This window comes from Sander vitreus, chromosome 20, assembly GCF_031162955.1.
Source record: "Sander vitreus isolate 19-12246 chromosome 20, sanVit1, whole genome shotgun sequence".
Classification (NCBI taxonomy): domain Eukaryota; kingdom Metazoa; phylum Chordata; class Actinopteri; order Perciformes; family Percidae; genus Sander; species Sander vitreus.
The window spans coordinates 25,961,523-25,985,891 of record NC_135874.1 but is presented as its reverse complement, the minus strand read 5'-3'; the positions used below and the strand labels follow the sequence as shown (position 1 = coordinate 25,985,891).

Genomic DNA, 24,369 nt, shown 5'->3' with positions numbered 1-24,369 from the left:
AACAGCTGATCTATTTCTGTCTCCTCCAATTCTGGGAATCTGAGTTGACAGAGACAGTTATTGGAAAGAGAAGAAAGAGCAGCTGTTGGCAAACAGTAAGAATGAAGAAAGATGATTTTTTTCTTTAAATGACTGAAACTTGATTGCCCAAAAGTGTTATTTATTAGGTGTAACTAAAAATCTACTTCCTGATGCCTGTTCGCATATTTTATTGGCTGTTCTCACAAGCACAGCTGATGCATTTCTGTGATGTACTGCTGAATATGTATGAAAAAGTGTAAATGCTAACAGCCCTGCCACTTAGCATTGCTTTATTATTTAAAGGTGCTCTAAGTGATGTCATGCGTTTTTTAGGCTACAACATTTTTTGTCACATACAGCAAACATCTCCTCACTATCTGCTAGCTGCCTGTCCCCTGAACACACTGTAATAAAACGCTGTCTCTGTAGACAGCCCAGGCTCCACAAACGCCAACAAAAACAAACTGGCCAACCTGCACCACCAAACATAACAAACAGAGTTCCAGCTGATAACTGACAAGAAGGAGTTGGTTGAGCCATCACCGCAGCAGTGTTAGCACGTAGGCTACTTCCACAATGCGCGTTTATGACTGTTTCAGGAAGCACGGAAGGGAGGGGGAAGGGACGGGATGAGGAGGAGGGAGGGGCGAGCTAGCCTCCGTTTTGTTTGACAATACTTTGAACGTCAACAAGAAGTAACGTCACCCAACATCGCTTAGAGCACCTTTAATTATTTGCTGCACCGTCAGGGCAGCAAAAAAAAAAAACAGTCAACCCTTACTGAATGTGTGTCAGCAACAAATTGTTATGGACACATACAAGTGATGCATATGCACATGAATAATTTTAAAGTTTTACTTATAACTGAAACATTTTTAATTGAGCATAATGGAGATTATAGGCGTTTTTTCCCCCTACGTGTTCACAAACGTTACTGCTGCAAACAAACCATCAACAGAGAACAGTAATAACTTATATTAAGTTATTTAAAGACCTGTCGATCAATTTTAGAGTGCTAGAGAGTGACCAGCATAGCAGAGTGTAAAACACGACACATGCTGCCAGCGTTTTCAACACTTGAGGCACTACATGTTGTGCCATTTTGGTAACGTTGCCATCCTTGCCAATGTCGTGCCACATACTAATGAAACACCGAACTGCCAACAGAACACTGCTAAAAATAACCAACATTATTCACACTGTGTATTCCAACCCGTTGTCACTCCCAACTTGTAAAATTTGGACGCTTGGTCAGTGGCTCTCAGCGTCGGATACGACCCAAAAATCCCCCTTCAGCATCTGTATGGAACGCACCGGGCAGAGCAGCAGCTCGACCGCGGCGCTGTAAGATGATGTAGTGTTAAGAACGACAACGATAGCGAGTGCTGGAAAGATTGCGGCCGATCCCTCCCACCCCAGACACAAACTCTTTGAGACACTCCCCTCTGGCAGGAGGCTGAGGTCCATCAGGACCAAAACTTCACATCACATCAACAGTTTTCCCCTCTGCCACTAGCTTTATCAACAAGGCCCGGAAACCACCCTGACTCTCCACCCCTGGCTCTTCATGCCACTGTTCTCTCTCTGCTGTAATGCTCTTTATTTTTTATTTTTATTTCTATCTTTATTTTTAATTTAATTTAATACATACTGTGTACATATACTTATACTGTTTATACCTATACTTATATTGTTTAATATTCCATCTAGAGAATGTGTGACGTGCACCAACATCACCAAAAAAAAAAAAAACATACTTGGCAATAAAACCCTTTCTGATTCTGAGTAGTATGAAAGACCAAAATGCTGCGTAAGGAGGGTGGTTGGGGTGGTGGATGGGTCAAACAACACAGGACTTTCACTTTTGTCCTGTTCTTGTCCCGCGTGTCACTGAAACATACATTTTATAACCCCACCCACCATCTTTTCCTAAACCTAACTGTCCCGTTCTTGTGCCGCATGTCAGTCGGTATGTCCCGACCCAGGGCGTCAAAAAGTGACGTCAAGAGTCCCGACACTAAAGGAGACTTTTAGTGTGAATAACAAACGCCAAACACACATGACCAAGCAATGGGAGATTAAGAATGTGTTGTGTTATAGGGTAAAGAGGACAGAACAGAACAGGACGGAAGGGAAGGAGTGGTAGCCACTCACTCATTCACTGTGCAATAAATTCATAATCTACTCACATACATACCTGGACACTCTAACTGCTCTTAACTGCTAATTTATGCCAAATATCATTTATTTATTAACTGTATAATAACACAATATCATACACAGTCCTATATATCTATATATTTATTAGGGCTGTCAAAATAACGCGTTAATTTCGATTAATTAATCTGAGAAAAAATAACGTGTTAAAAAATTTAACGCAGATTAATCCATTCCATATTGACGTTTGCATACGGACGAAAATCTGGTGCCACTGATATGTCTGCGCTTCTCTCTGCTGCTCTGAAACAGACGTTACAGGAAACACAAACCCCGCTGCATGTGACGCTAGTTAACACAATACTCAACAGCAGCTAACGTTAGCCTACCGCTAGCTAGTTAACACTATACTCGACAGCAGCTAACGTTAGCCTACCGCTAGCTAGTTAACACTATACTCGACAGCAGCTAACGTTAGCCTACCGCTAGCTAGTTAACACTATACTCGACACCAGCTAACGTTAGCCTACCGCTAGGTAGTTAACACTATACTCAACACCAGCTAACGTTAACCTACCGCTAGCTAGTAGCTGGATTAAACAAGGTTAAAATGCTGACAGCTAACGCTAAACGGTGTAAAGTGTGACTGTGTTTTACTGTAGAGGATTCAACACCGGGATGTAACAATCTGCAGCTGCCGTCGGAGAAACAACATAGACGGTGCGTTCAATGAAGCTGGTAAACTACAGCCTCGTGGTGCATTTGAAGTTATTGTAAATGCCCTTTTCCTATCTGGTTGTTGTAAATGTCCTTTTCCCATCTGGTTGTTGTTTTTGTCGTTCAACAGCAATTTACTAGTGAAATAAGTTATTGTTATTGTTATACATTATTATTAAATCATTTAATTTTGACCATATGGCCTTAGCAATAAACAAGCTGTTCTTTAATGCCACCAACTGTTGTTTAGTGCCCTTTTTTTTGTTCTCTTTTTTTACTTTCTTAAAAAGTATCGGTTCAGGTATTGAACGGTTCAGGAGGATAGTATGAGTATGTAATTAATTAGATTAAATGTTTTAATCAATTGACAGCCCTAATATTTATCTTTATTTATCTGTAGTTGTATTGTTGTTTGTTTACTTTTTGTAAAAAATATTTAGCTAAAAGTTTATTGTTATTCTTATACTGTATTTTTTATACCTCTTTATTTAAAGAGTGTTTTGTAAGCTGCTCAAATCTGCTGCTGGAAATCTAATTTATTTGCGGGAGTCATCCCAAAAGGATCAATAAAGAGAAGTTTAAGTTTAAGTCTAGTTACAGGTAGTTTAAAGCTGAATAATGAATTATCTTATTTTGCCACTTGCAGGCAGAGAAACATATTCCTAATACAACATTGATGTCATATAAAGTTGTTATGGCCAAGGTGTTAGCAGACAGTTGCCTAATTACAAACAGCAGGCTCTTTAGTGTATGCACTGCAAAAAACAACTTATTTTTGCTGCAAAGCTGAAGTAATCTGTTTTCTGGCAGAACCCCACAACAAGCTAAACACACACAGACACACGCTTGACAACTTATGGCCTTAAGTTGATATGGCTAATGTCTTAGCAAACCTGTTTATACATGCAGCAACATTAATATTAATTTGGGGTCATGTCTGTGTAACCTTGCAGGGCAGCTGGATTCTCCCAAAATCACCGGATGAGAGGATAACAGGATCCCACATCACACGAAAATCCATCTTGTCAGGCTTCAAGTAATGCATTTCTGTCTGAACAGCAGCAGATCGCACCAATCAGAGTCCAGTGAGGAGCTACAGGCAGCTACAGGCGTGGTTTAGATGTGTGTAACGGCCACAACTGTTTGTTCCAAACGACAATGTAATAGACAGATGGTTCACCCAATCACGTGTCAGGTATTTTAAGAAAGCGCGTGCCCCTTTCCAAACAGTTTCCAATGAAGGCTTCTTAGATAGTTCTCTGTTAACTGGTGTTTCAGGCAAATTTTTGTGTCCACCTGATGAATGTACTGTAAGTCCAATATTTACTAACTTTTTAGCTCTGATTTGGTCTCCACCAACCCCTGAGAAAACAATCTGTCTTATGTTCAACTATGTTCCCCAGCTAGTCTCTAACTGTGTCTGTCAGCTGAGCAGGTTGAGTACAGTGGGTTTTTCAGCTGCTGCTTGGTAAAAGGCTCTGTAGCTGAGAGGAACCGTAGAATTCTATGTGAGTTTGAAGCTTTAAAAGCAAAATCACAGTATTTGTCAATCTGGTACTTTTTTTTTGGCAAGAACATCAATCAAATTTCCAAATCTGACAGAAATCATCTTAAACTAAATAAACCGGCACAAAAGCAAAGGAAGTAGTCCCAGAGACATCCTTGTGCACCGTTTCTTCAACACAATACATGGTGATACACAGTAACTCCCACAATTGATCAAATATTAGAATTTCCCTTCAATACAGAATCTCAAAATACTTTCACTGACACCGAATGCTCTTTTACAACCAGTTTTGGGCCCCTTTTTATTTCTGTCTGTTCTTCCATTGGGACAAAGTGTCATGTGTGGGGTAACAGCTGCCTGATGGCGTAACAGATTGGTGCCTGTGCTAATCTGAGCTGTAAACAGGAGAAACCACAGCCATCTTAATCTGCTCATCTCTGCTGGAGTGGGGCGTGCCATGCAGCGAGGCACAGATAGACTAGGCTAGGCTAACACTGCAGGCAAGTTGAGTTAGACTGGGGGAAGTGAAGCTAGCAGCTAAAGCTATATACTCCAGTCAAACAAAATCAAAAGCACTTTATTTTTCCCGTGAGGGAACTTCATTTGTGGCCAGGCACATTCACACAAAACATGCAACAATACATAGTCAGTAATCTTATGTGAGAAAAAAAAAAAAACTACTTACTACTACTACTAAAAAACTAAAAACCCTGTGGGTAGGAGAAGAGGGGTGGGAAGGGATAATAGGTTGAGGTCTGGAGCGATGGGCGGGGGGTTATTGTTTGGTGGATGCTAGTCTATATCAATGACGTTCCACTTCCCGGATTGCGCCAAAGTCGTCGAAAATTCCGCCGGATGCCCCTTATTTTTGCCAGATATCCGTTACCTTCCGCTTTCTTTGTTTTGGCGTTCTAAACTCTGGTGGATTTGTGAGGACTATGGTTAACTGCTCCTCAGATCTCTGCAGGGTAAATCCAGACAGCTAGCTAGACTATCTGTCCAATCTGAGTTTTCTGTTGCACGACTAAAACAACCTTTGTACGTACACGTTCCACCAAAACAAGTTCCTTCCAGAGGCTATTTTGCAGAGGCACCGTTGCTCCATCCAGTGCTTAGCGCCGCCCAAGACAATTGTGATTGGTTTATAGAAATGCCAATAAACCAAGAGCACGTTTTTCTCCCATCCCACAATGCTGTGTGCACTAGCCAAATCCTTTCCCCGCAGCGCTGTGAAGGAGGGTCTGGCAATGCGAGACTAGATGGATGCTGGCACGAAGGTGGGCATGGCTCATTTGGATCTTTGGGGCAGGGAACGGAATCTCCTCCCTGAAGGTAACAGATGGTACTGGTTGGTCCGATATGATGAGTCTACAGTCACTGCAAATTAAGCCGATATCTCCAGATGGTAGCTGATCCATCCATCAATGAGCAATGCTTAAAGCTTTAGCTAAAATAAATAAATAAGGAAAACAAAAACTGTGGTTGTTGTTGTTGTTGTGACGTTCCCCTGAGCTCATGTCCCCTCACGGGATAGAATGTCACTATAGTGATAAACGCAAATGATTAGAGCTGTAACAATTCCAAATTAATTGTCTCAGAAATAATTGCGATTAACAATAAATTGTCTCATTGACAAAAAAATGTTGATACTTTTATTTCAAAAAAATTGTAAAACATATATATATATATATATATATATATATCATATATATATATATATATATTTCAGTAAAATAAAACATTTTTTTTAAATTTATTTATAACTTTTTTTAAACAAATTCAAGTTTTGAATGAAGTCCAGGATCCATTTTTTGGTTATATCACTGTCATGTGACCCAGATAATGTAATAACACAAATACACGCCTTCATAGGCCTCATGCCTAGGAAGTCAACAACGCCTCTTTATTATCATAAAACTTTTTTCTAACTGTATCTCCCCCTCGTCGTTTTTGTTGCTATGAACGTGTAAAGGGTCAAGTCCCAGCAACTAACAATATATACAGTCCAACTAATAATCACTTACTTGCAATACAATTACTATTTTGGCATATCTATTAAACAAAGAAACTGTGATTATGTAAAATAATTGACAATTAGACATTTATGTAACAATTGTAACAGGCCTACAAATGACACATTTCTGCTGTTTGTGACATTTAATGTAATAATCTGAATGTCTTCTTTGGCAAAAACTAAATCATTTAATTATGCACATGTTTCAAAAGTGCCTTTAATTTGGTTTGAAATAACAAAAGCGGCAGCAAGCCTAAATCAACACATTACTACAGTTTCCTTTGATGTAGCAAGCTTGAAACAATCTTCTAATTGATTCTCTACAAACTGTGACAGCAGCAGTCACAGCCCTGTTATTTGGTGGGTATCGTGCCATGCTATTTTAAGACTTGAGGGGGATGAGCTTCAATCACTTGATTTATGATATGAGTTTTTTTTAAAGGTCCATGACATGCTGCTTTTTGAATGCTTTCATATAGGCCTTAGTGGTCCCTTAATACTGTATCTGAAGTCTCTTTTATATAGGCCTTAGTGGTCCCTTAATACTGTATCTGAAGTCTCTTTTATATAGACCTTAGTGGTCCCCTAATACTGTATCTGAAGTCTCTTTTATATAGGCCTTAGTGGTCCCCTAATACTGTATCTGAAGTCTCTTTTATATAGGCCTTAGTGGTCCCCTAATACTGTATCTGAAGTCTCTTTTATATAGACCTTAGTGGTCCCCTAATACTGTATCTGAAGTCTCTTTTATATAGGCCTTAGTGGTCCCCTAATACTGTATCTGAAGTCTCTTTTATATAGGCCTTAGTGGTCCCCTAATACTGTATCTGAAGTCTCTTTTATATAGGCCTTAGTGGTCCCTTAATACTGTATCTGAAGTCTCTTTTATATAGACCTCAGTGGCTCCCTAATACTGTATCTGAAGTCTCTTTTATATAGGCCTTAGTGGTCCCCTAATACTGTATCTGAAGTCTCTTTTATATAGACCTTAGTGGTCCCCTAATACTGTATCTGAAGTCTCTTTTATATAGGCCTTAGTGGTCCCCTAATACTGTATCTGAAGTCTCTTTTATATAGACCTTAGTGGTCCCTAATACTGTATCTGAAGTCTCTTTTATATAGGCCTTAGTGGTCCCCCTAATACTGTATCTGAAGTCTCTTTTATATAGACCTTAGTGGTCCCCTAATACTGTATCTGAAGTCTCTTTATATAGGCCTTAGTGGTCCCCTAATACTGTATCTGAAGTCTCTTTTTATATAGACCTTAGTGGTCCCCTAATACTGTATCTGAAGTCTCTTTATATAGGCCTTAGTGGTCTAATACTGCATCTGAAGTCTCTTTATAGACCTTAGTGGTCTAATACTGTATCTGAAGTCTCTCTATATAGACCTTAGTGGTCTAGAAGTCTCTTTTATATAGACCTTAGTGGTCCCCTAATACTGTATCTGAAGTCTCTTTTATATAGACCTTAGTGGTCCCCTAATACTGTATCTGAAGTCTCTTTATATAGACCTTAGTGGTCCCCTAATACTGTATCTGAAGTCTCTTTTATATAGACCTTAGTGGTCCCCCTAATACTGTATCTGAAGTCTCTTTTATATAGACCTTAGTGGTCCCCTAATACTGTATCTGAAGTGTCTTTTATATAGACCTTAGTGGTCCCCTAATACTGTATCTGAAGTCTCTTTTATATAGACCTTAGTGGTCCCCTAATACTGTATCTGAAGTCTCTTTTATATAGACCTTAGTGGTCCCCTAATACTGTATCTGAAGTCTCTTTCCCAAAATTCAGCCTTGGTCCAGAATTACAGCCACTAGAGCCAGTCCCACAATGAGCTTTCCTTAGGATGTACCATTTCTGTGTCTGTAGCTTTAAATGCTATTGAGGAGGAGAGAGGGGGGGCAAGGTGGAAGGTGGGGGTGTGGCCTTGACCAACTGCCACTTCGCTTGTTTGCAAGCCATGATGTCTCTCTCTCTCTCATGGGTGGGCCAAATTCTCTGGGCGGGCAAAGCAGAGAAAGGGGAGGTAACCTTTCCCCTTATGATGTCATGAGGAGAAGATTCCAGATCGGCCCATCTGAGCTTTCATTTTCTCAAAGGCAGAGCAGGATACCCAGGGCTCGGTTTACACCTATCACCATAGGCAGGCTGGGGGAACTCATATTAATGTTAAAAAAACCTCATAAAGTCACATTTTCATGCCATGGGACCTTTAAGAGCCTCTAAATGGAATATTAAAGTTGTTATGGCCTTCTGTGTATTTCAGTGATGTATTAAAGGTGCTGTAGGTAGGATTGTGAAGATCCAGGACTTAGCCAAAAAATTGGAACATCAACAACTTCTCAGTCCCTCCCCCCTTTCTGCTAAAGCCCATAATGGTCTCCTCCTAAGCCCCTTCCCCCACAACGGAGAATGAATGCATGTGCATGAGCAGTGATTGACACACAGTTAGACACCCCCCCGGCCCTGATTGGAGCATCTGAACAGGGAACTGTGGATTTTTGCAAATCACACTACAGGCTGTAGGTGGTGGCAGAGGAGCTGGATTTTTTTTTTTTTTAAATGACCTGCTTCATGTAGTTCTACTGGAACATAGGGTCAGTTTCAGAAAATATGACACAATGTTAGTTTTATAAGTCTTACTGCATCTTTAATAGCCCTTGAACCTTTTCATCAAGACTAAAAGATTAGAAACTGCTCAGTGCCAAAGCTCCCAGAATGAGGGTGCGTGCAGCAGGAAGTCACTGGAAAAAAAGACCCACATCTGTACTTTCCCTAGATAAATAAAGTGGAAAAAGTACCTAAAGTGTTCATATTATGATCATTTTCAGGTTCATAATTGTATTTAGAGGTTATACCAGAATAGGTTTACATGGTTTCATATTTTTGTTGTACTGCACATTGCTGCAGCTCCTCTTTTCACCCTGTGTGTTGAGCTCTCTGTTTTAGCTACAGAGTGAGACCTCTCACTTCTGTTCTATCTTTGTTGGGAGTCGCACATGCTCAGTAGCTAGGTAAGGACTACTAGCCAGTCAGAAGCAGAGTATGAGGGCATGCCCTGACAGTACCTAGGTAAGGACTACTAGCCAGTCAGAAGCAGAGTATGAGGGCATGCCCTGACAGTACCTAGGTAAGGACTACTAGCCAGTCAGAAGCAGAGTATGAGGGGAGTGCCCTGACAGTACCTAGGTAAGGACTACTAGCCAGTCAGAAGCAGAGTATGAGGGTGTGCCCTGACAGTACCTAGGTAAGGACTACTAGCCCAGTCAGAAGCAGAGTATGAGGGCGTGCCCTGACAGTACCCTAGGTAAGGACTACTAGCCAGTCAGAAGCAGAGTATGAGGGCGTGCCCCTGACAGTACCTAGGTAAGGACTACTAGCCAGTCAGAAGCAGAGTATGAGGGCGTGCCCTGACAGTACCCTAGGTAAGGACTACTAGCCAGTCAGAAGCAGAGTATGAGGGCATGCCCTGACAGTACCTAGGTAAGGACTACTAGCCAGTCAGAAGCAGAGTATGAGGGCGTGCCATGCTAGCAGCTAGGTGAGCATTATAACGTGTGTTACAAAGTGACCACGTTTGTCTCTGAAGTAAAGTCTGGACTACAATAGAGCTGTTTGGAGCAGTTTGTGAACAGTGTTTTCTGTTGGAGATGATAAGTCCCTTTGGGGGGGACTTATAACATGCACAAAAAAGATATATAACACAATAAAGGAAAGGGAAAACGGCAATAAGCATAATATGAGCACTTTAACTTTCCTGTCCCAGTTTTACATTCTTTTTAAAGCCAGTATTCCTTATGGTCAAGTTTAGTTATTATCACGATAAGAGCCACTGTGCTTTGGCCTTCAATCATACACTAATAGTTAAACTGCATGTATCGATTGTTAAGACACTTGGTAACAGCAAAACATGCGGTGAAAATATTACCATATACTGAAGCAGTATTCAAAGAGAAAATTGTTTTTTTTCACTTGGTTTGGTTTTGGTTTATTGGTTTGCACATTCATAAAAAAAACAGTACAACATAAATCGCAACATATGTTTTTCACATAGAAAGAGAAAGAGTGTGTGCTGGAAAGGTCAGAAACCCGTGGGGGGCTTATAATGAAACCTCCCCAGGGGCCTCATGTATAAACGTTGCGTACGCACGAAAATATTGCATATGCTGGTTTTCATGCTGTGACATTTGTTAGAGGGAGTATTGGGGGACGAGGGAGGTAATAGTGGTGTAAGTACTGAAAATGGAACATGAACAAGAATTGGAGAAAATCAAATTCAGAAGGGAACAACTGAACTGAACTTGGAAGTTCAAAAATTGACATTGTTGAAAGAGGGCAAACTTTCTGCATCAGCTTTGAATTTGGAAAGGCCTCATTCATGTTTTGATGTCGCAAGCAATTTGAGGTTGTTGCCAAAGTTTAATGAAAGTGATGTAGAGATTTTCTTTAGTTTGTTTGAGCGATGATTGCAGATTCAAGAGACTGGCATGATGAGGAGCGAACTTTGCTGTTACAGTGCATTTTTACTGGTAAACCACAGCAGGCTTACTCAGATCTGTCTTCTGAAGCCTGTAAAGAGTACAGAACGGTAAAATCAGCTGTCTTAAAGGCATATGAGCTCGTTCCTGAGGCATATCGCCAACGCTTCAGGGGAGGCAAAAAGACTGAACTGAGTTTGTTTTAATCGTTGGTGCTCTTCTTCAGGTGTTACAACATTTGAGACATTGTGTGATTTAGTGGTTCTAGAGCAGTTTAAACACTCTGTGCCCAATTATGTTGCGACCTATGTTAATGAACACAAGGTCAAGTGTCCAAGTGAGGCTGCAGTGCTGGCCGTATCTTTGGTGAGCAGTACAACAATGAATACTTTCCCAAGGCAGGGTTTATGTCCCCAAAGTTGGAACAGCATTCAAAAGTGACCCAACTGTGTGTAATTATTGCCATCAAATAGGTCATTGGAAAAAAAAGAGTGTCATGAGTGTTGGCTGCCACTATTCAGAGTCCTACACCTGGTATTGTAGCAGAACTGGTGGCTCCATTTCAGATGCAGGTTAAACCAGTAAATACTTCAGAGATTGACTTGTGTTATGCTCCATTTGTATCTGAAGGCTTTGTAAAGCTGCTTAGTAGTGATGAATAGAATGAATAGAGAAGGCAGTGTATAAAGTCTCCTCTTCAGAGACGCAAGCGGCCACTTGTCCAGAGCGAAAAAGAAAAAGTTAAAAAAAGAAAATAATATTACGCCATATTAAGGGCAAGGACAATGTGGTGGCAGATGCTCTGTCGCGTGCACCGTAATGTTATCATAATGTTAGAACTGCCTATCGTTTTCATGTTTCAAGTCCCTTCACCACTAAAGTGCTTCCTTGGATTTATGGCCAATGGATTATGTAGATAATACGCTGAACTCAATAGATGTTAGATGATAATGACGTGGTCGGATGTTTAATATAAAAATGTGATTTATTGTATCTAACGGTTTGTTTTTTTCAAGGTCGTGGTGGGACCTTGCTCTTGAGGAGGGGGGGTGTGATGGCTCCTAGGCCTATTAAGTCCCTTTGGTTGCTGGGATCTGGGGATTGGCTCAGGGCTTAATTTGAGCCGGAACATGTTCCGGCACCTCCGAAGTTGGATCCGGAACCTTTTTTATTGGATCTGGCACCTCCTGTGTCACTATGAAAAATGAATCGCCTAAATGAAAAAAATAAATGACTGTTTGTGTAGTGTTCAATGTTGTTATCTGTCTTAACAAGTATTTATTCCCCATTGAAGTTCCACAAAAATCTTGTGTTTGCATTTTCAATGCCTTTTGAGGTGAATTTTCAGGGTAAGACGGAGGGGGGAGAGGGACGGAGGGAGGGGAGGCACTTCAACAGCGTGACACTGCACTTCAAGTGACACAAGCGCTTGTGCTGGGATTGCTGTTAGCCTCGTTTCACTCAGGGGAAAAATGTCAAAAAGACAACAAAGTTTGCTTAACTTTTTCAAAACCGCTGGCCAGTCGGATCCCAAATAAGCAAAAAACGTTTCTGCAGATCAAGAATGTGGAGACCACGGTGGGTTTTTTGGTTAATTTAATAGTCCGATGGATAATTGCTGCTTGTAAAAATGATTTTTTTTTTACGTTTCGCACCGATGCAGTGCATGTTCTGAAATAAAAATAAACATTGCCCTGATGTACACACATCGTTGTTTAGGTTTTTTTAGTCAGAGAAGTTACGTAGGCAGTGTAAACATTTTTTGTTCCGTTACCTCCAACCCCCGTTTTGATTCGCCGGATCCCCCCCTGCGCTCCGGGACCTCCCACTTTACAAATTAAGCACTGGATTGGCTAATGAGGACTGATGATTGACACCTGGATCAACTGATTGCTCACATGTCCATACATAGGAGAGCCTGGGCAGTCATTCCCTGTCTTTCCCTCCTCAAGGTTGCTTGGTTTGTTTGGATTTTGGGTTTAGTTACTTTTGCGTTCTAGCCTTGATACACCTACACACATCCATACACTACACACATTACTGATTAGCTGATTGCACGTTTATCTTTGTTTATTATAATAAATTGGATTTTGGATCATTGCTCTGATTGGTTGAAGGACTATCCAATTGCGCCCAGAGATATTTGAGCGGCGTCCGTTGGTGACGCCCCTTTGGAAATGGGCTGTGGATGAACCTTCCCCAGACCCACTCTCAGTTACAACTGAGAAGGGTCTGGTGTCAACCAGGCTAAAAAAATATGTGGAATACATACAAATTGCAGTGCATTACTTTTCGTAGCTATTTCAATCAGGAGAGACTTCGTTGCAGATATGCAAATATTTATTGTAGATAAGCATAATATGAAATCTTTGGAGTCTTTGGGGATTATACTCCATCATTAAAAAATATTTAAAGGGGTAGAGAAACAGACATATTCCCCCCCTGATGGAGCCTAGTCACTGGTGATGGCGGAGAGGGAACCCGGAGGCCGAGCGAAGGACCTGTCTGCTGGAAAGGGACTCAGGTTGCAGTGGTTGACAACGCCCGGAGGTGGAAGGGGACGAGGAGGGTTGCACTTTTGCCTGAGAAGACAGCTGATAGCAAGGAGAGAGACATTTAAAGCAGGACGTCATGCTGTGATTGGATCATGAATTTCGTGGCCAATTCTGATTGGTTTACTGAAGAGTGAACGCCTCTTAACAGCTGAATAGATTTAGGGAGAGATTGCAGTAATTAGAAGTCTTCCTGAAAGAATTTGCGCAGAGCTTCATATGTACGAATGGTTCATGACGAACTGACTAAATCCGGCAGTATGCCTGTAAGAGCTGGGTGGAGGAAATATAATAGGCAGTAGGAAACAACCCCACCTGACTTTGTGACCTCCAGTAAATCCCCATCACTGCTAAGCCACCACATTTTCTGAAAACTACACAGTGGCTTTTGGTATACCGTCAACAGATCATAACACGAGTAGCTCCGAGCCCATACATCAGATCTGGCCGATGGGCTTCCTCTCGTTTTCCCTTCAGCATGGATTAACAACAAGCTTAATGTGTTATTTTACTCAGGATTAAGAGCAATAATACACCCCACACGTTAGCCACACTCGCTGCCCTCTATTCACCGAAAGACAACCATGTACAGATGTAACGGTCTTTGCAGTGCAGTATGTACTCATCAGTAGAAGTCATGGTGAGATCAAAGGGCCTGCATTACAAGCTGGGGGTGTGAGATTTGAAAGCCATGTGTGTTTACCAGGCAGTTGCATTATGGGACATTATGGATCAAGTGTTTTGGAGGCTTGAAATAGGTATCTCGGATATCTTACAGTGTGTCTCAATTCGGATACTTCTGTAAGTACACTTACACGTAGTACTCTGTGTACACTATGTACTCACTTGTGTTGCGCCTACATTTCGACAGGGTAGTGTTGTCTCAAATTGCACACGGCCATTATGCAGAGACCGGAAATTACTCTTCTTTCTAATGGTAAATTGCGGCCGGGGGGCATTACCACTAACTATTTTCGTCCGACAATATATATCTACCGGCTTGTTTTCTCATTATTTAACTGCAGTGTAATGGTACTTATTTAAAAACAAAAGTATGAATTACATTTGCATAGTTTGGAGTTCGCCGTTTCAATCACAACCGCTGCAGCGTCCTCGCCCGCCATATTCACAAATTTGAAAATGCATTGGCGGTCCCGCAGCTCCCGCGCCGTCGCAAAGACGGGCGACAGTTGAGGATGATTTGTGGGCTGTGTGGACGGTCGTGTACCAATTGGGAGATTGGGTGGTTCGATCCCCACCCCTGCAGCCTACATGTCAAAGTGTCCTTGGGCAAGACACTAAACCCCGAAATTACTCCCAAAGCTGCGCCGGTGTTTGAATGGAAGTCGCTTTGGATAAAAGCGTCAGCTACATGAAAAGTAATGTGATGAGCAGTTTCCATCAGGGATGTAACGATACACTCAACTCACGATTTGATAGGATTCACGATTTTAAGTTCACAACACGATTTTTTTTAAGAGAATGAAATGACTGAAAAATATTCCTTTATTTATATAAAATGTGCAAAACAGCAGATGTGTCCTCTTAGCAAAAGTGCAACTGAAATAGTATTTCATCTTAAATAACAAAAATAAAAATTCTACATTAAAGATGAAAAGAAAGGCTTGTTTATTGCAAAGGCCATATGGTTCATTTGAAATTATTTATTTAAAATGTAAGAACAATAATTTATAACAACTTTTTTCACCAGTTGTTTGCTCTTAACCCTCTGAGGTCTAAGGGTATTTTCACATAACTTTTTAAATCCACCTTTTGAAAGGTATTTACATATAACTGATCCCTATGTGTTTCATATCAAAATGTTCAGAAAAAAAACAGCTTTCCATACAGTGATGCCCAATATGCCAGATAGTGATAAAATGTTGTACTAAGATTCATGGTCCCCTGAAGAAAGAAATCTGAATTATTTTGGATTGCCCCCTGTCCGTTTAACTTGCATTCATTGGGTCACAGTTTTTCCTTGAAAATCGGCACATGGCAAGCTATCTTAAAAGTATTGCCTTCTTTAAACACTACCACAAATTCCCATGGTCCCAGTATGATAACACAATTTTTTAGATGACCTTCTTACTGATTCTTTGGCATAATTATTAGACCCTTTTCCAGCTAAGGGTTGGGTTGGTAACTATTTCCAATAAACACTATTTTATATGTTGTTTGAAATGGTCTTTACACCCCGACAGCAACAAATTACTTATTGGCTCTGAAAAAGCATCGAAAAAAGATCCGTCATCTGTAGCTGCTGTAATCCTGCAACAACACCCACCAATCACTGCCTCGCGGTCCGCTTGGAAAGAACCAATGAAATGCCTCCTTGCCACGCTGTGCGTACTCTACCCCTCCCATGTACGAGCCTGAGCTCAATTTACGTCATCGCTGCCGCATTGCTAACAGTACTCATGATTGTGTTAAACATTCGGTATGATAATATTAGCTGTTAGCTTAGTGGTGAGTAAAACTGCGGTCCTTTCTCCGCTCTGCTCTGAAGCAGCGGAGCAGCGGTGCTCGTGCACGTCTGCGTGTGGGTCGAAGCCCCGAGGAGATACTTTGAAATCTTCCTAGCTTTTCAACATCACCATATCTGCCTTTTAATTATAAGCTCACTGGAGTTAATGAGGCATTGATTCAACCATCAAGATATTTGTCAGGCAAACTTTGATGTTGAAACGTTTCTTTCTTAAATCGTGTACAGGCAGATTGCCATGAAAATTCCTAAGCATGTTGATGCTGCCATAGGGATAAACCCTTAAAATATGCAAAGATTGAAAATTAGAAGGGTGATATAACTTACACCTTCAGCAAACATACAGTACACTGATCCATATTTAAGGAAAACTAGAGTTTATTTCATCTTTGGTTTTATTTTTGAAGCTCTAGCCATCGGTTCGATCAGTTATTACTACACTGTACTCGCCTAAAGCAATCACTGACATCATTGCTAAAGATGAATATGACGAAGCACAAAACACAAGCCAACCAACAGGTTGTAAACAAGCCCCCAGTTTACATTTATTTGGAAAATTTAGAAATTAAAGTCAAACATTAAAAGTATGACCCAAGCCCGAATTGCAATCAGTTTCAGTTTTACCACCAAAATGAAAGTGGTTTCGATAATCTGGGCAAACTGTCCTATCATCTGAATGCTTGTTTTTCTTGTCTATTCTTCTTAGCGATGTTGCGGGATTTAAAAATCTTGTTAATAACTGCAGTGAGTACAATGTTATCATGTTTGATTAAACTGACGCCTTCAGCTACACAAGAAAGACCCACGTTGTAAAAAACAACAACCCCATAGTTCTTTCTCATTTGGTTTGAAAGTCTTTCTGTAAAGAACAGGTCCAAATAAATTGTGAAATGGTCCAATATGCTTATCGGTGAATCCAAGAAGTACCCGGCGTCCCTGTACACTACGCAGCTACAGCGGATAACCGATTCCATTTCAAAATGACAGCTTGCACCCTTTGCACAAGTTCAGCTGCTTCCTTCTGGAAAGAGGTTTTTAATTCCAAGGTGTAAAACCAAACAATATAAAAACAGCTTTGTCCCAGCTGCAATCACACATGATTAACAAGCTGTAAGAAAAATTGCACAATTTGTACAAAATCTTTCTGAAGCCTGTATTTGTGTATATACACAAAATCTTTCTGAAGCCTGTATTTGTGTATATAATATCTATTCATTTATCTTTTATTAGAATATTTTATTCAGTTTTTACTTTTCCATGTATGTTATGGTGATCAGTGCTTTCATTGGTATGTATGAGATATTCTAGCATCTTGAATAGCACTGAGAGTCATGGATACCCTGCACTTTTTATCTGCGCAACACATTTACCTACGGGTCCAAATAGAATAACCTGAACCTTTTTTCTTTATTAAATTCAACTCGATATCCATACTTACCAACATCAAGTCTCTGATTTGAATTACAACAACAGGCTTATCTTTGGGCTTTGAGTCTGTTATGCTTTTGCCTAGTGGAGGAAGGGGTGGGGTGTGTTGGGAGCATTTTTCAATTTTCAGCCTCTTTCATTCTGATGCGGCTAAGCCAGTAGCTTACTGATCTGTTTTGGTGGGAAAAAAACATGTTTAAGTATTATTTAATATAAAAAAAACAAGCTACAGGTTTAAACACATCTGGAGGGGACATCCCTTTCCAGGGAAACAGGGTGGAGTATGAGAGTCAAATACTAATGCGACTAGAGCTGTGTATCCTCAGGATTTTGTGCCTGGACCAGGGCTATTTTTAGTCCCATTTCCACTGTGACCTCCTGCTACATGCTCTGCCTTTCTCTGAAGTAGCAATCGCTTTAACAGGGGAGAAGCGGCCTCACTTAATGATGGTTGCATCTTCTGCTGCCAACAAGGTACAACTTCAGAGGAAGGCGAGTCAGAGGAAGATTTATCCCTTTCCTGCTCTATTTCGCAGCAGGGATTTGGGTGGATCTTAGTATCCAATTCTCTTCATGAAAGCGATCCAACAAGTTTCATTTGATTACACAAAAGAGACACAAGAGGCATACACTTCTAAGCATATGACCAAAAACCGAGCCGTGAGCTACTTTCTGAAGTATTTTAATGATAAACACCACTTTAGATTCAACTCATACCTTGAAAAGATATCAAGTATGAAACTCTTGTGAACTGCTGTCTTCAGATCGCACACAGAACAACACCGATGGGATGTTTTACAACTTGGGGAGCAACTTCTTAATGGTTTAGCATCTACCGCACTGAGATATTCATCTTAAAAACCCAGAAGAGGCAATGACATTGTCAGCCTGAATAAAAGAAGAAGCTTTAGATCTAGTTTTTCTTGCGGTCCAGCAGAACAAAAATCATGTCGGTTAATTGCAGTCACAGCAGGTGTAGGCTGAATATGCTTCATACTTTGAGATGATTCCAGGAAAGGGATGGATACTTTAAGTTGGTACAACATCAAAGAGCCCAACATATCAGAGGTTCTGACACCCAAGACTATTACAAGACATGAGGGCAGACCGAAGTGCTGACATGCAATTGGTTTCCTTAAGCTTGAGGGAGGACAGGCCACACACACTCAGGTCAACCAAATACAATCTTTCCTCCATCCCTGTCTTCTTGCAGGTCGCTTCTAGTTCCAGGCTTCACATCCAACAGGATTAAAGGTTAGGTTAGGCTTCTTTATTACTCCCTGTGGGTAAATTTGTTGTGCAGACAGGGTACAGCAGTCCAGGTAAAACTCAACATCAACTTCATCATAAAACATCATAACAGACACCCTCAAACAAACTTTGCTACAATACAGCCGACCGAAATGGGACAAAGTTCAGCCCAACGCATCACTCCCATCGCATCAAAAAAGCAACGCTTGGTCAGGTGCCTTTGGTGTTTCTTATTGACCCAAAAAGTCTCCTTTAGCGTCATATTTAGACGCTTTGGGTCGGGACTCTGGCCGTCACTATTTCACGCTTTCGGGACTGGGGTCTAGCCCTTTTGGCGTCATATTTAACGCGCTTGGTTGGGACTCTTGGTTTAGGAAAAGATGGTGGGTGGGGTTACAAAATGTACATTTCAATGACACACGGGACAAGGACGGGACACAAACCCCAGTCTCTTGGGTGGAAGACCTGTGTTGTTTGACCCATCCACCACCCAAACCAACTTCCGTACGCGGATAATGGTCTTTCATACCACTTGTCTACCGTTGTCGCTCATATTACTACATCATCTTACATCGTCGCGGTCAAGCTACTGCTCTGCCCGGTGCGTTCCATACAGATGCTAAAGGCAGATTTTTGCGTCGACATCTGATGGTGAGAGCCACTGAAGATCTCTAATTGCTATAGATGAGGTGCATCCCGCGTTCCAATTTTATTCAATAGCATAATCACTGCAGTTACAAAACTATCTCTGTAGCGCTTGGTTCTACCCTTAGGAGCCAGATAACGACGGCCAGAGCAGAGAAGCTGTAATTCAGCATGCAAAGGATGGGACCAATCCCAATGTCCCAAGAGAAAATTGTCTTTCAACACACTCCACACGCTGGCCTTTGATTATTGTAGGATCACGGGTGGGAGCATGCTTTGTACTATCAATAATCATATCCTTTGTTTTGGATAGGTTTAGCTCTAAAAAGGATTCATCACACCAACTGATAAAATCATTAACAACTGGGCTATAAAGGGGCACTCCACCAGTTTTTCTTCCTTTACGAATATTGTTTTGGCAGCTTACAATAAAACTAAGCAATTAGGAAGATGAGATGTGGTTAAAAGATCAATAAAAAGCTAGTAAGTAGACCTTGAGTTTGTGTCCATGTGTGAGTGTGATCATGAATAAATGTCTATATGTATACAACAGAAAAAAATTATATAACTGTACACCTACCTCCAAATGCTGGCCTCATGGTGAAGTCGTGATCGTCTACTTTGAGCAGGTGCTCTGTCTTTGTTTTGCGAGACTTGGTCACATCTGGAGGCTTCTTTGCCAAGGAGCTAGAAGGAAAATGACATTCACTGTCAGGGGGGTAGGTACGTGACTAGTCTTGCATTGCCAGACCTATGTTCACAGCGCTGTGGAGTCAGATCTGGCCACACCACAGACACATTCTGGGATAGGAGGAAAAAAAAAACGCTCTGGGTTGTTTGCATTTCTTTAAAACCAATCACAATCCTCTTGTGCGGTGCTAAACTCTGGACGCAGCGAGGGTGCCTCTGCAAAATAGCCTCGGGAAGGAACTTATTTTGGTGGAACATTTGCACCTCGCAAAAGAAAACGCCACATACAATATTAAGTGAAGTTAACTGTTGACGCAATACAGTAACGTGAGCTATTTAAATTAGCTGGATACATGGTTGAACCTCATTGGCTCTTACCAGTGTATCGCTGCGTTTATTTCCTCCAAAGCGATCCCACTAATCTTTTTCAAAACTTGACGCTTTCAGCGTGTAGCTTGCTAGCTTGAAGTTTGTTGTTTTGACACATTTTGGTCGATCCAAACTAGTAAGTGACAGACTGGGGTTTGGTTTTGAAGAGATAAAAAGCAATGCACTAACACTGGAGAATACTGATTCAATCTGCCGTGACAACTGAGAACAGGAACTGCATAAATTGGCCGTGTATTTCCAACCCAATTAGTTTTTTTTCCTCACCTTCCATGTTCTAGCACATTCACAAAATCTGCATTCCAGACTTCCAAAAAAAGCCCACACATACATAAGATGTCCGCAGCTGAAAGCTCACGCAGAAGCTACTTACCATATTACGGTTGAGAGAATGCAAATGTTTTTTGGAAACGTGATCAACCCTGTGTTCGAGCAAAACAGCCCCACTGACTGCAGACATGCCGCTCCTAAAATTGTATTTGTGTCCTTGGTTGGATGGACGTCGTGCTGTGATAATTATCAGTATACAGTGTGACTAACTGTGATGGTGGCGGAGCTGTTCAGACCACATGCTGTTAAATCACCTCTGAGTAGAGATGGGCTTGACATGGCCCTGGCAGAGCAATAACAGACAGATATACGTTTTCTCTGCAAGCGAGCAGAAGAGAACAAAACTGCCCTCCCTGCACTCGTGTGTCCAATTGGGGTTTTATGTATGATGGAATCTCACACATGCTGTGCATCAGACTCTGATATTCCTATTTGTTTCTAAATCAACCACTCGAGAATAGTGAATGACTTAGGGTTATAAGGTTTAGTGTTCATCCAGTCAGAAGAAGTCTGAGTGAGTCATTGCCGCATTCTCCACTTAAGCACCAAGTTTTCAAGTCTTTTCATCTCTCATACATCTACCTGATGAAAAATAACTTGTTGAAGGTTCTGTGTACCAAAACCTTATTAAATATCTCTGAGTGAAGAGGGCAGTGTGTGGGATTCTTTTATTCTGTATTGACGACCCATGATCTCCTCCTATGTGCCTGTCGATCTATAGGTCTGCTCTTCTTCTTCATGACAAGAATTTGAAACAGATATCAATTCAGTCAATATCTACTAGGGTTCAAGCTGTCATTATGCTCTGAAAGAGTTGTCGCTTGCACAGGGATTTGTTTTTAATCATGGCTTACACTGTGATTTAACTCATGAGGCCTTTCTTGAGTAGTTTCCAAATTTTAAGAAGTAACCGTTGCGTTGGTGGTTTGATTCCATCCCAAGTGCTTAAAAAAACTTTAAATACGTAACTCCCCTCCAGAACAACACGTGAACATTTTACGTCATCTGTAATGTGTTATTTTTGCACTGGATGACTCCAAATATATAGGAGAACTGTTTTAGACAACACAAATGCTTGTGTAGCATTGCTGTGTGTGTGATATCAATAAATATGACATTATTATTTTGAGTATTGGCCTAAGTGAATGTCATGAGGGCAAAAGCGTCTGGACTTTTTTTTTTTTAATAATGTAGATATTTTGTCCACTGTATAAGTTATAATGTTTATTTTGTTCACTGTTTGACTCCTAATACATATGAAAACTGATTTTCTAAGATTGCCTTAGCTTTTATTGATCTGTGTGTGATAACAATACATATCTGTGAGATTCATGTTCCGTTTTATTTATTCATTTGTCTTTATGGTCCTACAACCTTTTTTTAACATTCAAGGGACCTCACTGTAGCACACATATTCTAACAGCCCAGTTTTTCCTGAAAATGGTGTTCATAGATTGACTGTGGACAACAGGGTTAATGTTTTACGAGCTATTTTAGAAAATAAAACCAGACGGACCAGAGGTTGTCAAAAATCCTTTAGGGCTCAGAGGGCAGGTTATAGAGAGAACAAGAAAACGAAAGGAGCAGAGATGCAAACTTCTGACCAAAGAAAAAAAAAGAAGGACCAGGTCTGACGTGGAAAAGGTGAGAAGCTATGCAGACTAACAAGTAGAACCCACGGATTGAGTAGCGGGCTCAGTTTTAAAGCTAGAGTAAAGCTACTCGTATCATTTGATGTCCTAAGGCATCCATTTGCACCATCCATGTCATCCTATCTTATTGGAAAGGGGCTAAATAATGCTCCAAAGCTTTTCCCTGAGCACAATTTTGCAGAGGGAAAATGTGACATTGACATTTAAAAAAAATAAAAATAATTCTGCATACTGTATACAAAACAGAACACTTTGACAATTGGAAATGGTTGATAGAGACTCCATTGCTGGTACTACAATGGCCAAGCCAGGAGCTTCTTGGTAGAGCTAATGGGTGGGTGGTGGTGCTTGGGGGTGTGTGTGTGTGGGGGTGGTGCTGAGTGTGTGGGAGGGAGGGGGGTGTTGTTGGGAAATTGTTGGGTCTCTGTAAAGTATAGAGTGTGGTCTAGACCAACTCTATCTCTATCTGTAAAGTCTCCTGAGATAACTCCTTTTGTGATTTGACACTATAAACAACATTGAATTGAGTAGGTGGGTTTGGATGAGGGGCCCAATTTGGAAACTGATGATCTTTAATTCTAATTGGCTGGCCTTCTCCACCCCGCAAAGTTGTTTGGGCTCTATGTCAATGTCATAATTCACATAGCCACAAGAGGTCTTTGTCTGGTAAACATAAACACTTGTTGTTTTAGGCATTTAAACAAATGACGGATGCTGTCGTTTCTTAGGAGATGACAGTCTCGAACAGTAGGCTACGTCAAAGTGTCCTTCTGAAGCCCAAAGTCCTCCCGATGAGCAAGCCAGTGTCTTGCAGGCAGCTTCACCTCCATCAGTGTATGGATGTGCGTAGGTGAATGTTTGGCAGAGCACTCATATAACTGCAGTTCATTAACCACTTAAAATACAGTTATTTAAATATTCATGATTTCCACTCCTTTGTGATAAATGAATCAATACATTTGTTAATAATTTTGTTTCTGAGTGTTAACATGACCATGATTCTGCAATGATGCCAAAGAGATCTACTTCTGACACACCTCATGAATGCAGTGCACAAAGCTCAGACTTCTCCTGTCACTTTTTACCAAACCAGTAAAGAAAAACATTATTTTACCCTCATAGTGAAATAATACTCAGAAAAATTAAAAGAATGTCAGGAAAGTTACATTTCAAACTTTGCTTTATACCATATCGATAAAACCTAGACTACATTTCACCTACATAATGCATCTTTTCTTTTCCTTTCTTTATTTTTATTTGACAGGGACAGTGCATATGAATAAACATTTCAGTAAGTATGCCAGATTTAGCCAAAAGGCGAGTTTTCATCTGCAGTCTCTGGCCAGATGTTACAATAGGCTCCCTAAAAAGCAAATAAACAACCATCTGCAGGTAATTTGGCTCAATATGAGACTTCTATTGACTTCTGTTTCCTTTGGTAATTGTTAATGTTTTAATTATATTTATAATTAGGGGAGCATCTTAAAGCCATCATTGCATAGACCCCAGTTAAAGAAGGTCTACATTAACCAGTAATGTGATACATTTAGTGAGCTAATGACAATGAAATTGAAACTTTTTATTTTTATCAGCTGGATATTTGGATAAATCTCATCTACATGTGTTTACGTATTTATTTTCACTTACGTGCCATGCTTTTGGGTCTCCACGGTGCCGGTCCATCTCCGCACCCGGTGGCCGTGCTTACGGCATTCCCCGCTAACAACCAGGCATAGAAGTAAAATCAGAGGTTTGGTCAAATAAGGCATCTTGACGGCGCAAATCCACAGGTGAGTCCCTTGAAAGCCCCTCTCAGTCGGTTCATTCCAGCAGGGCTCAGCCGGCAGTGCATAGTTCTCAGCAAAGGATGGATGTGTCCTCGGTCATGGCATCAGGCTCTCTGCCGCGCGACAGCTGCAGGAGAGGAATGGGTTTGTGTGTGCGATGCTGCACACTGTTTGCACTTATCCTTACGAGAGAGAGAGAGAGAGAGAGAGAGAGAGAGAGAGAGAGAGAGAGAGAGAGAGGGAGGGAGAGAGAGAGAGAGGAGGCT

General features: G+C 40.9%; 1 protein-coding gene across 2 annotated transcripts in view; it reads right to left on the bottom strand.

Moving 5' to 3' along the window:
* gabrr2a (gamma-aminobutyric acid type A receptor subunit rho2a) overlaps positions 1-24,085 on the bottom strand; it is a 49,492-nt gene extending 25,407 nt beyond the window's left edge. The window contains exons 1-2 of one of the 2 annotated variants that reach the window (XM_078278185.1): positions 23,964-24,085; positions 19,838-19,944 (exon numbers count right to left, since the gene is read on the bottom strand). In XM_078278185.1, the coding sequence (XP_078134311.1) occupies positions 19,838-19,944; positions 23,964-24,085 (229 nt within the window). Of the gene's footprint in view, positions 1-19,837; positions 19,949-23,963 lie in introns of both variants that reach the window. The other variant, XM_078278186.1, reaches the window with a different exon arrangement.
* Between the last annotated feature and the right edge of the window lie 284 nt (positions 24,086-24,369).